Raw genomic sequence first — 14,401 nt, 5'->3', positions numbered from 1 at the left:
CCGAAGCCAGCCTCCAGCTTGACTAGTATATGCATGGTAACTGGGAAGTTAAATGGTGTAAAACACTGCACAAAGAATGGCTGCGTCACAATTTTGATGTGAAAAAGGGAAAACCCTGCGCCAAGTGGAGGTCCGTTAGTGATACAGTGTGCACACCAAATTTAATGGGTACCGGCATTTGTCAACACCAACAACTATAACAATAAAGCTAGACAAATTTTTACATAATAGGTGTAGTAAGGATTTCGCCTTAAAACACTTACAGGGGTCGCCATCACTGATCAACTTTCACAGTAAAGTGTGTGCGCCGATTGAAAATTTTAAGCGCCTATCCGAAAGGTTATGCTACACCACTATTCACTTCAATCCCCCAACCAGTCATCCTCGGTGTGGACATCATGAGCTTTGAATTGAGTGGCAGGAAAATTTAAAACTCAACTTTCTTGGCTATGATAAATGCCTGTTTTGCTGCTGGCTAAATGTTAATGTAAAGGAAATCAAATTTTACCGAGAATAATAATTGGATGCGGCTGCACTCACTGTCCCCCTTTAGCATTTTGATGCAACATGTGGCCCACAAGAGACATTAGTGGAGGACTTCGAAATATAGAACACCCGTTGACTTTTACATGTGCTAAAATCACACAGAGCACCGATGCCGTTTGACTTATGCCTCCATCCATTGAAGGGCATTTGCTGCAGCCAGGAACCAGAACTCAAACTGTGTTCTCCAGCCCAATAGCTGAATACATTACCTACTGACCCGAGGGTGGGTGCCATGTCAATCTATCGCATGAAGCCAAGCCAGCCCACAGGGAACAGCCAACTGTTTGAAAATAGAGCCCCTAAAGAATGAAAAAAAAAGAGAGAGAGAGAGAGAGAGAAGAAGAAACAGAAGCAAACAAACACCAATGTATTTTTGGACCCCGAGTTTACTCAGTAATACACGGCTGTCCTCTGGAACAAACCAAGGTTGTCAGGAGCAGTTCCATAATAAAAGAACACTGGGGAAATGAACTCGCATGACCCATGAGGAGGGCACTCATGAAAATTTCAAAGAAATGAAACTTCTGTTGTCCATGGGGAAAAAAAAATAACATGAATAACCATTTTGTACAAATGACCTTGTCGTGTGCATTCTTGCATCCAGAAAATCAGAACCCTTCCTGGTACTGTCGGGTCTCCATTTTGGCAATGAGCATCTCCAACTGGCGCTTTGCTTCGCACTGAGGGAAATTTGACATGTCGTAGTAGTTGGGTGCAATCTTGACTAACCTGCAACATAGGAAGATAATTGGCAATTAGCATTTCTGCAGGATAACAAAGCACTCACAGAAAGTGAAATGTGACAGCCACTCAGTTTCTGTGCTACACTAGAATCTCAATGATACGAATCTCATGGGGTTGCGAGAAACATCTGTATCATCAAAATGGACTAAAATCAGTATGCAGAAGCACGAGGAAAGTATTCACGCAAATCTGTCTGCAGCCGAGAAAATTTATTTACGGCCGCGTGGTCACAGCTCGCCACTTGTGGTGCATACAGTGCGGCAGATGATCGTGATGTCAGCAACGTGGAGGTTGTGCTACTTTGCGGACATCTCATGGCACGTACAGCATGATGGGTAATTGCGACAGTGACGTGTGGGCCACGTGGCACCATAGAATGCTCCTTGCGCGTACAGCGTGTCAGAAAATCGAGAAATCGGGAAAAATGCGGGCCAGTATGCAGAGACTTCTCGGCGCGTGTACAGCACGACAGTAGATTGCGAAGTTGGCAATGCACAAGCCGCGTGGTGCCGCAAAGTGCTCCCTGTGTATGCAAAGCAACTAGCGCTCGCAGTCAACAATGTGCAGGCCGTGTGCACTCACTGACTGCTCGCGATGCATAGCGTGACTGGCGACTGCAACAATATGGCCGATTTGTGGGCCATGTGCCACTGCGAACTTTTCGCAAATTGCAATGTCGGCAACATGAGGGCCATGCATTGCTGCAAACTGTGCCTGGCATTTGCAGAGTGAACGATGTGTAGGCAGTGCGCAGTGCTCAAGGCTGCGGTCACGGTTCGAAAATTCGTATCTTCCGCAGTCAAGGAGGAGAGTGTTCAGAACACGCAAAGTTCTGCACATTGTACCCAATGCACTCTGGCCCAGGAATTTTTTCGTATCACTGAGATTTTATTGTACAGTGTAGTCCACTTTTAACAATACCAGATATCGATTATCGGTGGCATATCGGATACAATGATAGCTTTCTGGCCACCCGGAAGCTGTCTACGATGAAAATTTGAATGTTTGACAAAAAATAAAATACAAAGAAGAGAATGATCTAAAAACTCCACATAAGTGCTGTAAAAGGATCCGCCGTGGACAAATCCGCAAGGGGCATTGCGTGCAGTTAGGAAATGAGCGCTATCAATATCGAAATCGTTGCCTGTCGCCACGCGAAGGGTGCGGCTGTATTGTCATCACCCAATTGTACGTCTGTGGAAGATGGTGCACACCAAGATGACAATACACTTGATCTCAAGATGAAACAAGAGATTCATCAAATTCTGGCAGGGTTTAAAGGTCCACTAAAATGGGTCACCAAGAAGGGTAAACAACGCCATAACACTGATAGATATTGAACCACCCATCATTCTCCCGCAAAAATTTTCTATCTAGCTTTTGTAACACCAGAGATATTGGCGATTAAAAATGACCCTTCCAATTTTCCCTCTCAATTCGTACGCCGAAGGGAGCCATAAAAAAATAAAGAATACAAGCAAGTTCAAAGCTCTGCCCAGAAATACGTCACTTCGACAAACTTCCAGTTGACGTGCGCTCGCTTGCTGGCGTACTCGCGTCAACCCGTCCTCGCTCGCACACGCCTGAGGAGTTCGCCAGTTCGCGCAGCGACGGTTAGTGTAACCGCGAACCCGTGGTTAGCCCATGTTACACTGCGGACCAAACCATGGTTACACCACTAACAGCGGTTATCACAAACCGAGCTTGGCGACCTCGGTTTGCGTCGTTAATCGAGGTTATGACGGCGTCTGTTGACGGAGGCTACTCGACGGCGCCCGAGTGCGCGAAACGTGCGAGCGGGTCTGCTTCACAAAGTTATTCATTTGCCCACTGAATCACGTTTAATAATCGATGTATAGAATATGGTGCCGCCCGACGTCTTCGATTACGGTCGAGAGCGCACCGACTGCATACTAAAGCCTTGTCTTGCCTGCAGTATCGTTTCAACGGCTTGTTGCTGAGCAAAACGTCAAAAAATGCGCGGCCTTAGCTATGAGAGTACACCAGTTTGCAACGCTTGCAGTACGGGATGGCGCGAGCAGGCTGAGGTATGTTACACAATTACCGCGGGGGGTGGGGTGCGCGAGCGCGGCGAGCGACGGCGCCGTGTGTGACCGTCCCTAGTCGTCGCTAGGCCTAAATTGTTTCGCTTCGAAGCCGCGGTGGTCGGTGCTTTGGAACTGATCAACGCTGTCGTAAATCGTCTACTTATGAAACTGCCTTATAGTGAATTCTATCCTGCCGTAGTAAAAAAAATCTAGGATTAACTCTGGCGACGCATTAATCGCAGAGCTAGTACAGTAAAAGCTCGTTAATTCGAACTTCATGGGACCGGGAAAAAAGTTCGAATTATCCGATGTTCGAATTATCGAATGGCCTCGAAAAAACTGACCAAAACCATTTGTATTACGGTAAATGTACCGTATTTAGTCGCGTAACGAACTCGCTGTAACGAACTCGCTCGCATAATGAACCCACCCAGCCCCATTCGTGCCTACGAATCTGAAAAAAAAATATGTATATACTAATAATAATAAATGCGTCAGTCGTTAGCACGTCCCTCCGTTTGGCGCGCCGTCAGGGTCCACAACACATTTCTTGGCAGTGCGCCAAGATGCTGCGCAGCGATAACGGTGTGTTTATCTTTTGACTTTAGCTCCGGCAGGGGGGAGGAAAGCGAGCTTGGCAAAGTGCCAGCGCTTTTCCGGTTGTGCAAGCCTCCTTTTCAGTACGTTCGCTCATGCTGGGGCAGGCGGCGCCCTATACTGCCACTCTAATCATCGGAACAAACGGTGCTAAAAGCCAGCGTCATGATCGCGGCTGACTCGCGTGCGTGCTTCCGTTGACGACTGCTGGGTGGAAGGATATATGGCTATCACAAAAAAAAAAAAATTTAACCCATAGTGCCCGTCCGAGATCACAGCTTTTTATGGGCGTTGGCTGGAACCGCGCCGACAGTACTCATCCCTATTTCCAAATTAACGGGGTTGGAATTAACGAGTATTTAGTTGCAAGCTACGGAGGTTGCGCAGAAGAGAGAGCAGGCAGCCGCCACGCCAGTCATGGTACCGTTTAAGTTTTACCCCCTCTTCCATAGTTTTACCTGGTTCCATCTTCTGTCTCCGTTTTGGACGTGCACAGCCTCTAATTATGCCTACCGATCGCGAAGATGCTTCTTTACTTTTTTTTACTTTTTTTTTTTTTCGCCGTGTGATGTGCGCCAAGCCGCCTAGATGCAGCGGCGCGTAGTTCGAATTATCCGTAGAGGAACCGACTCGCGTTCGAATTAACGGGCTTTTTTATACACGGATCTCTATGGAGCTTGGCCGGACCAAGTAGTGTAGTTCGAATTATCCGAAAATTCGAATTATCGAGGTTCGAATTAACGAGCTTTCACTGTACGAGCAGAAACTTGCTTGTATCACGGCTATCGCTCTTACCAGCAATTTGCTGCTGGTCAGCGATCCTCACGAGGGCTTCATGCTTGATATTCGGATCAGTATTCCAGACTGCAACAAATTTTAGCACGCTTTATTTTGGACATCGGTGCTAACGATCCGCCCTGTCGTTTGCATATGGTATGCGGGAGGAGGGGACACAGCGGCGGTGTTTACGGCGGTCGAGGAGGTGCTGCCATCGTGCTGTTGACACCTCGTTGGACGACACTCTGGTACTCCTGAAACCACGTTATATAAATAAGATATTTGTAAATGCAGCTTCGTTCCGCCGATTACTGCGTCGCTTCGGTTGTTGTACTTGATGGGCAATGGCCGCCTAACCGACAAAGGCGGCGAGCTGTGTAACAGCCCGCACAGAGTTCGAGCAGCGCACGAGCAGACGACTTTCGCAGCAACCGGAAGTGTGTCCGCGACGTCATGGCTGCAGTGGCCGCAGCGAATGGCAGCTTCTAGCAAGCCTTGCCAGTCAACTCACCCGCGACGTCACGGGTTAAGGAAATAGTTCCAAGCGACGCTGCCAAACGACGACTTCTCTGTCCGCGAAGTTCAAAAAACGCTGTTTTTAAACATTAATAATAAATCGCTGGCTTTGTTCCAAGGAGTTATACTTTGGGTTAGTGCTCAAAATTATTTGAGCTACATACTGAACACGTTTATCAGTGGCTTCTTGGTGGCCGTTTCGGGAACCTTTAAAGGTTGGAAGCCTTGCAAAAAAATAGAGGCATTGTACTCTACGATTTTAAAGATCATCAAGGCTTGGGATGTCCTGCAGTTCATCCAGTCGCTGATTGGTTTCGTGCATGCAAAAAGATTGCCGCCAGCACACGTGCTACTGGAAGGAAGCGATGTTCACAGAGATTGCCATGTTTCAGCTGCTGCTAAACCGAGCACATTTCCTCTTAGAACTTAATTAAATTATAAGGACTGCACATTGAGATTCTTCTACAATTTAATTGGTGTATTTCACGAGTCTATAACTTCTATGCCAGGGAAGCAAAAATTAAAAGAATGGTATGGTTGCACTCCCTGGCTCTTGTAGAACACAGGCACCAAATTTTAACAATTTTTGATAAGGAAGACTTGGGCACAATGATTAGTCATATATTAATGAATATTTCGAAATTGACACGATAGGTAAAAATTGCATATTTTTTTCAGCACACAAAACCACATTAGGTGCACTGTTTTCATCCATGTAAACTAAAAATTGGGAAAAAATGTTTCAAATGCAGAACCTCCTCCTAATGTTAATTGAAGGTGCCCACCGAGAAGTGAGACAGATAGCGCACCTTCCTTTCCCCAAGAACCAACTTAAAAGCTTGAGCGTCCTTTAACTTTAAGGTTTGCGATCACGAAAATGCAGAATAGTTAGATTCGCATGTCGTTACTGGCCTAAAAAGCAAGAGGTGGAGATAAGAGGCATGCACCAGGCACACAACATTGCTGCATATGTTATCTGCAATCAGCGACAACACACAAGCGCTTTGCAAAGGCCCGAAAACGGCGTAGCTGGTGGCATGACAGCGAGAAGCATGCACTATGTCAAGGCAATTTTTGCTGCATACAGGCAGCATAATCGAGACGGTGCAGATGATAAAGTGATGTCTAAGCAGCTTTCACGGGTAATACAGATCAAGCCTATCGGCAAAGCCAGTGGTGTGGCGAAACCGAAACAGCATCCCATGACATCCGGAATCACAAAGCATGACGAAATATACTATGAAAGCTACAAGGCTCACACCCAGCTCAGATAAACCTGTAGCTTGCGCTTCGCAACCTAGGTCAGTCAGCCTAGTGCGGCTGCATGTCAGAACCACCAACACCAGTAAAAAAGCAATATTCGGATATGGGGCACTGGAGGCAGATAGTTTGGGAAGGTGTGGTGATGAGGGAAAGGTGGTGAGCCAAGACCAACTGAGATGCTTTTGTGAGGATTGCTGTTACGGTTTCTGGAGCAGGTCGCAGAACTGGGATGAGTCAGGCCTAAACAAGCCTAAACAATGCACTTTTTTTTTTTTATTTGTCGTTGACACAGATGCTATGAACCCCCTTACAAATGGCTTCACGGACACCGCCGTTTGAGAAGCACTGCTCTGACAAAACTCCATACAATCCCTGTTTTACATTCCTGATAGTGATTATGCGTAAAAAAATAAAAAAAAAAAAAAGACTGGCTTATTAAACATGCAAATGATTCTAACACAATGCTTTTTTAACACTAGCACTCTACAAATGAGCCCTTCAATTAGCTATAAAAGCTTCTAAAAGGAAGCACTAGGCTCTGTACAAGACTTGGCCAACGTACTACTTATGCAGCTCATTCACACTGCGTAACCATTCCACTGTAAGTTATGCTGTACCTAGACGATTTCATTGTGGATACTCACCATTCAGGTTTGATGTCTGTGACTGTGCGGATGTAGTTCTTGGTGGTCAGGACAAACTCATTGTACACCACCCATTCAGGCTTGTGGTCCAGGCAAGTAGATGGGTGAAGTTGCACCACTTGATTGTCCTTGATAGTCAAGTAGTGACCAGTCCTTTCCAAATGAGCCACCTGCACACAACTTGATACTGCAACAACTGGAAAGGCATGCTGCCATTTCTAGTCGGTAGGCCTACCAGAACAAAACAAAGTCTAGTCACTCGCCCACAACACAGTACTACCGTATTTGCATGATTCTAATGTGCCCCCCCCCCCCCCCCCTGATCGTAATGCGGGAAATAAATTGACACTGATTCTACCGCACACAAGAAATAGTCAAATGTCGACATAATGAATCCCGCGGGACTGCTAAAAATCGTTCATTATTTTGAAATATTGCTGTAATGAAAAATCCGCGATTATGCAATCAGCAAAATTTTTTGACATGTAATATTATTTTAATGGCAGTTTGCAAAAATCTTGATAGAGTGATGTAAGTGTTGGATCACCCCCTGATCTTTTCAATATAACTGCAGTGATGCTAAATTTGTCATTCTCACTCGGCGACAATGTAGAGAAAAAGCACAGTAAGGCTGAGTGCAGTGTCCAGAAACAGCACTGAGAAAAACGTAATTTGCATTTTGAGACAACCTTTAACTTTTGCTACACTGCAGCTATGGTAATATAAATGGAATCGTTGTGAGGCTTTGTTCTTTATGAGAAAGGCTATATACTAAACATATAACAGTACCCTCCCCAAATACTGGTAAAAGCTTGTCACAAAGTCTAAATATACCGCCACTAGAACCAGCGTGAGAAGCTTCATTTACCACTTCACATGCCTGTGGTAGTGCCCTCCAAGGCAAACAAATACTCAAAATTACGATAAAACGGTCTTGCAATATTAATAAACTTGCACAAAGTTTCAAGCGACATCAGCCGAATGATGTGTTGATGTGTGGGTGTCCACTATTTGGTGGTGCCCATCCTAAATTACACAGCGCGTTCGTTTCCCCAAAACCTGACTTCAGGCTAAAACACAGCGGCATACAGTCAAACCTCGCTAATTCGGCCCCCGTTAATTCGGAAATTCGGATAATTCGGCCTGCTCACACCCTCCCTTCAAAAATGTACACAAGTCTATGGTAGCAAACCCTCGTTAATTCGGAGCAAAATTCGGTGCGCACCGGCTAATTCAGACTGGAGACAGGCCGTGGCCGGTGCTGAAGTGGCTTTTTGGAGCATGCATCGCTGTTATCATCATCCGAAAACAGGATCCTAGCCGGAAACTACTCTATTCCGAAACCGAAAACGTACCAACGGTAGCATTTTCAGAGCACGCATCGCTACTGCCATCAGTTCTCTCGAGCACATGCGGCGCATGCTCGAGCACGAGACGACCCTCGCTCTTGCATTCTTCCCTCCGTGTGCGTGCTTGCTCAAGGCAGCCATTTTGTGATTTTCTGTGCGTGTTTCGGTTGGGGCGGTGCACGTGTGTGTGTGTGTGTGCGCGTGCGTTTGTGGTGTTTCGCTTTGCCGTGATGGGGACTCCTGCTAAGCGGGCTAAGTATGTGGCCAAAGACTTGGGGCAAAAGGTGGAAATCCTGAAGGCACTCAAAGAAGGCGCCTCCCGTGAAGAGGTGATGCGTCGATTCGACGTAAAGCGAAGCACACTAGGAACGTATGTGAAAAATGAGGCGCAGATCATGGAAGCGTTTCAGAATGAAAAGTTCCATTCGGCTCGCAAACGTATGCGAACCGCCGCCCACCCTCAGTTGGAAGATGCATTGTTGCGGTGGATTGGCACAGCACGGGACGCGAGGCTCCCATTAAGTGGGCCGTTAATCTGCGCGCAGGCAGAAACCTATGCCCTCCGCATAAATATTGGTTCTTTCAAAGCATCGGAGGGCTGGCTTGCACAGTTTAAGGAAAGGCATGGCCTTGTGTTCAAGGCTGTGTGCGGGGAGAGAGGTGCGGTCGACGAAGAAGTCGTCAAGGGCTGGCAGAGCGTCGACCTCCAAGAACATATCGCAGCTTATAACCCCAACGATGTGTTCAACGCGGACGAGACAGCGCTCTTTTTTAAGACGCTGCCAGATAAGACCATTACGTTTAAGGGGGACCCTTGCAACGGCGGGAAGAGAAGTAAAGAACGTGTTACCGTGCTTTTAGCGGCCAACATGACGGGCACAGAGCGCCTTCCTCTTCTCGTCATCGGTAAGGCGCTCAAACCAAGATTTTTATAACATCAAGCACCTGCCAGTCGACTACCACGCGAACAGGAAGGCATGGATGACTTCCGAGATATTTCGTTCGTGGCTACTAGAGCTCGACCGTCGGTTCAGCGCCAAGAAACGGAAGGTGCTGCTAGTGGTGGACAACTGATCTGCGCACTGCAGCGTTTCTGAGCTTCAAGCGATAAAACTTGTATTTCTGCCGCCGAATACGACCGCCGCGCTACAGCCGATGGATCAAGGGATCATACAGTACGTGAAAAAAAAATACCGGAAACAAGTTTTGGAACGTATGCTGCTCTGCATGGAGCGAAAACAGCCTTACACTGTAACGCTTTTGAGCGCAATCCACATTTTGGCAAACGTGTGGTCAAACATGCCAGCAGCTGTAATAGCCAACTGCTTCAGACACTGTGGATTTGGGCAACTGGAGCCACCTGAAAGCCTGGAGGCTGCCGCGCCTGACGATGATGACGATACGGCACTCGTTGCTTTGCTTCCTGCTGAAGTACACCTCAGCGACTACATCGCCATCATGACGGGGTTATTATAGCCGGTCAGTTGAGTGATACAGAGATCATCGCTGATGCCCTCGGTGCTACTGGCGAGGCGTCCGATGATGACCAAGACGACCTCCACGAAGAACTTCCAGCACGGCGTACGACCAAAGAAGCTGCGGACAACCTCGCTGTATTGGAAGAATTTTGCCTCGATGCCCCGCATAACACGCTTGCATTGGAGGGTTTGGCACATGTTCGAAAAGTTGTTCTTGCCGCCCAGTTTTCGGCGAAGAAACAAACTGCAATAACAGACGGCGGTGCGCGAGCAGAGAGAGAGAGAAAAAAAAGCGGGGGCTGCCCTCCTGTCTGGTGCCCTGCGAAGTGCGCGCTGACAAGAGACAACATATCTGTGAAGAAGAGGTGAGGAATAAAAGCTTTTTTCTTGTGCTGTTTTTGTTCAGTCGATAATTCGGCATTCGGATAATTCGGACAATTTTTTTACTCCCGTGAGATCTGAATTAATGAGGTTTTACTGTAGAATGACCTAATAAATTGGCTAATGTTCCAGAATGAAACTTCGCTACTTTGCTGTACAGCGCACGCAGGGCCGCACGCGGGGTCCCTTGCTGGAGCTAAAGCTCGAACTTTCACACCCCTTGAGCGCAGCAACGCGCTTAAATAGGCAATCTGCAAAAAAATGAAACCGTCCGCAGAATTTGCGGGTGAGGAACGCGGGCAACGGCGCGATGGCAGGCTCTCCTGTCGTCTGAAGCGACGCGATAAAAAAGCAACGAAGTGATAGCGTCAGTGGGGACCATGAGTATCAGCTGAACAGTGCAATCTATCGATGCTATCTTGGGTGCCTCTGAACCTCTCGCAATCGATTATATGCCGCCGGACGTGCTGCAGCTAGGTCGAGAACACGCTGCGCGACCCTGGCAGCGCGTCGCCGTACTCGTTCTTCGAAGCACACTCGCTAGGCGTTTTCGTTTGCAATACACTCCTGATACGGCTACGTCCACCGAGCTACGTCTAAAGACCAGCACCGGCTGCGGGAACGACTGGGGCCTCATTCTCACAGCCGGTTTTTCTCTCCTTCGTCGCGCCGGCGCTCGCCGGAGAAGGGGAGTTAATGGTGCCAGTACTCGCCAAAATCGGGTGGCCGGCGCCGTGAAGTTTTGCTCCAAGGCGCCGCCGGTCCGGCGAACGGCGGACTCCGCCCCACGAAAGACGGTCCAGTGAGCGCGCTCGCTTCTCTCACGTGACTCTACGTCACGGCTTGCGTGTCGCGACCAAGCGAGTGCCGGCGGAGCGGCCATCGCGGGCTCGCATGCAGACGGCGGTGCGCGAGCAGAGAGAGAGAGAAAAAAAAGCGGGGGCTGCCCTCCTGGTCTGGTGCCCCGCGAAGTGCGCGCTGACAAGAGACAACATATCTAGTGAAGCAGTGCAACGGCACAAGGCTAGAGGAAGAACAAACACAGCGCTAATGTCAGCGCTGTGTTTGTCCCTTTCTTCCTCTGGCCTTGTGCCGTTGCGCTGCTTCACTAGATATGTTAGACCAACTCGCCCACCAGTTCTTGTTGTCCAAGAGACAACAGATGCCGTTTCTTTTTTCTTTTTTTCATTTCTCAATGCACCGGGTGTCGCAGCTAAACATGACCTTCTGCAAAACTTTACGATGTTTCAGTTGTATGTTTGAATGGATTTATCAAAAGAAATCTTGCAAGTTCTGGCGGCTCATTCCTTTATTGATGACAAATATATGTTCCTATAGATTTCTTCGATTTTGCTTACTGCCATGAATAATGTTATAAATATTATAGAAGTGCGCATTTATGTTGAGCTTGGATACTGCCTAGATCTATACTCGTACCCATTTGTTATTTCGTAGTACGCGCGGTGTTTGTACTGAGGCTGGTATAAGAAAGCGTTCCAACTCCGAACTGCAGCGAGAAGTCGCGACACTAAATGTGGAATATAAGAGATGGGGATTTTTTTTTATCTGGGGTGCTGAAGTAACAGTACTATTCTCAAGTAGTAGATTTGGAATTTCACTCTCTTTCATTCTACGCAAACGATACCTCGTTGCAAACAGTTAAGCGGGTAGTTTTTCTCGCAAACCTAAGCCGATCCAAATGCAGAACAGGTCCTTGGCAAACTGAAATCATATAAAGCATGTGGCTCACAATTTGAGCTAAGATCCATTATATAGACACAACCAGAAACAAAAACAAGTACAGCGTAGCAAACAAGATTCGGGACAGTAAAGATTCGGACGGGCGGAAAATCTATTGGCTAGGCAGGCGAAGAAGTCAAAATAACTGCCGCACAGATGAAGGAAAAGAAAGAGGTAATGGGTGAGGTGAGGAAAGAAGCAGAGGAGAAAACGGAACAAAGAAAGGAGAAAAAAAGCAAACAGTGGGTGGATGGCGCAGCAAGAAAACATCATGAATGGGAGGAGGTCTAAGGAAAGAAATAAAGAAAAAGCATATCAATGGGGAAAAAAATTTCAAGAAAAGGCCGCAGTCTACCTGCCAGACAGAGAACCCCTTTTATGAAAGTTGTGACGAAACTGCTTATCAAGAGTAATATAACTACAGTATGCATTTACAGTACGTTTTAATACTCGCTGCTTATATTCGTACCCATTTGCTTCCGTGCTGTACGTGCGGCGCTTTGCAGTAAACTGTGGAGTTGCGTACAGCGACTGAGGCTAAGATGGCAATGCCTTCCAGCCCTAAAGTACAAGAAGCTAACAAAAAATGCCAACTTTATTTAATTTTGCAATATGCAGGACGGCACAGCTAACCTCGACTTCCGACAGATTTGCATGAAATATTATTTCAGTCGGTGCCATTCTAACTTGATTTTTAATGCTTGTATCAAAAACATCTTGCCATGTTGCCACGAACAATTCTTTTATTGATAGAATAGTTTATATGCTTTCTGCGATTGTGCTGATTGCAAAGAATAATGTTAGCATAATTTTCCGCGGTTTAATACATGGTTGCTATAATTATACTCATTTGCTTTGGCGCAGTACGCGTGGTGTTTGTATCGTTACCAAAGCTGAGATGAAAACGCGTTCTAGCTCCAAACTGCTGTTAGAGCACGCAAGATAGCACGCGAGATAGCACGCTTTTTTTTTTTTTCGCACAGACGCGGAGCACACAATTTCCACCGCTGCAGGGAGGGCAGCCGCCCTTCGTATTTTTTTTCCCTTGCAGGCGAAAAAAAAAAAAAAAACCCGCTCTGGCGTAGAGTCACGTGTGAGCGGCGAGGCCCCACCCGAGCAAGTTTGACGGCGTCCGGCGCCCCTTTTTGTTTGAACATCGCACCGTTCCATCCGTTGTGCGGTGCCCCCGCCGGTGCCGCCGCGACGGAGAGGAACACCGGCTGTGAGAATGAGGCCTGATACGATCGCGAAAGCGCATCATAAACGAGCAAAGCAGCAGCCACGATGGCGAACGTTAAAAAAAGAAAACAAAATGGCAAGTCGGTGGCGCTGGCCAATGGGAAGTGCGAGACGAGGGGCTCGCTTCGCGAGCGCGCGCTCCAGCCAATCAGCGGATCGGAAACGGCTTTCAGAAAACCCGCGACGGTGGTCGTTCTGTTTGAGCGACGTCATTTGGAGATGCCGCAAAATGCGCACAAAGAAACAAGCTTCAAAACAAGTCCAAGATGGCGGCGGCCAGCCGGCTGCTTCACCCGTGGCGTGCGCGGGAAGTTAGAACAATTTTCACCCCTTTTTGGCCATTTCGAGGCTTCCGTGGCATTTTAAAAGTCGATTTTACTGTATTTCCTGACCGAATTCAGTGTTGATATTTTGAAGGCTAGTGCTCAAAGGTACAAACATTCCGAAATTGTGTTTTTCTCAAAATCAATTTTTCGCCCATTTCTGCCCAGTTTAAGACCCGCGTCCCCCCTTAAACTCTCTATTTTCAAAAAAAAAAAATAAAAAAAAAAATAAAAAAAAAATGTTTATTTTCACAAAAGAAAGGTGTGCGTTAGAATCGTGCAAATACGGTATACTACATTCCAGCACAGTACTGTAAAACCTTGATAATTCAACCCAACGGTATCGCCACGCCAGCACCAACTACTAATATAGTATTAAAGACATCGATGTCAAAATTTCCACCGGTGCAAGTGACAATAACAGAGAGATTCTAGTGCACAAAACATGCGCATGAATAATGTTACCCAAGCCCTAGAAGTAAAAGTATGCTGCACTAACTTAGGGATACACTTCCCGCAGCGACGTGCCGCCCACCAGAGTACTTTCACTTAGTATGCCACTCAATAGATGTAGCTACCCTTAGGTTACTTCGCAGCGAATCTGATGCGGATGGTGCCTTTTAACTAGCTACCGCCTAGATCATCATCATCATCAGCCTGACTATACCCACTGCAGGGCGAACGCCTCTCCCATATTTCTCCAATTAACCCAGTTCTGTGCTAGCTGTGTCCACTTGACCCCTGTGAACTTTTTAA

General features: G+C 47.1%; 1 protein-coding gene across 1 annotated transcript in view; it reads right to left on the bottom strand.

The window, feature by feature from the left end:
* Nucleotides 1–914: 914 nt before the first annotated feature.
* Nucleotides 915–14,401, bottom strand: part of Dhx15 (DEAH-box helicase 15) — a 62,429-nt gene continuing 48,942 nt past the window's right edge. Inside the window, exons 11-12 of the mRNA XM_084589983.1 lie at nucleotides 7,136–7,305; nucleotides 915–1,275 (exon numbers count right to left, since the gene is read on the bottom strand). Of these exons, the coding sequence (XP_084446109.1) occupies nucleotides 1,155–1,275; nucleotides 7,136–7,305 (291 nt within the window). The 3' untranslated portion in view covers nucleotides 915–1,154. The remainder of the gene's footprint in view (nucleotides 1,276–7,135; nucleotides 7,306–14,401) is intronic.

The sequence above is a fragment of the Amblyomma maculatum genome, chromosome 1, assembly GCF_055883805.1.
Source record: "Amblyomma maculatum isolate TAMU_Amacu chromosome 1, ASM5588380v1, whole genome shotgun sequence".
Taxonomy (NCBI): domain Eukaryota; kingdom Metazoa; phylum Arthropoda; class Arachnida; order Ixodida; family Ixodidae; genus Amblyomma; species Amblyomma maculatum.
This window is presented reverse-complemented; position numbering and strand designations above follow the sequence as displayed.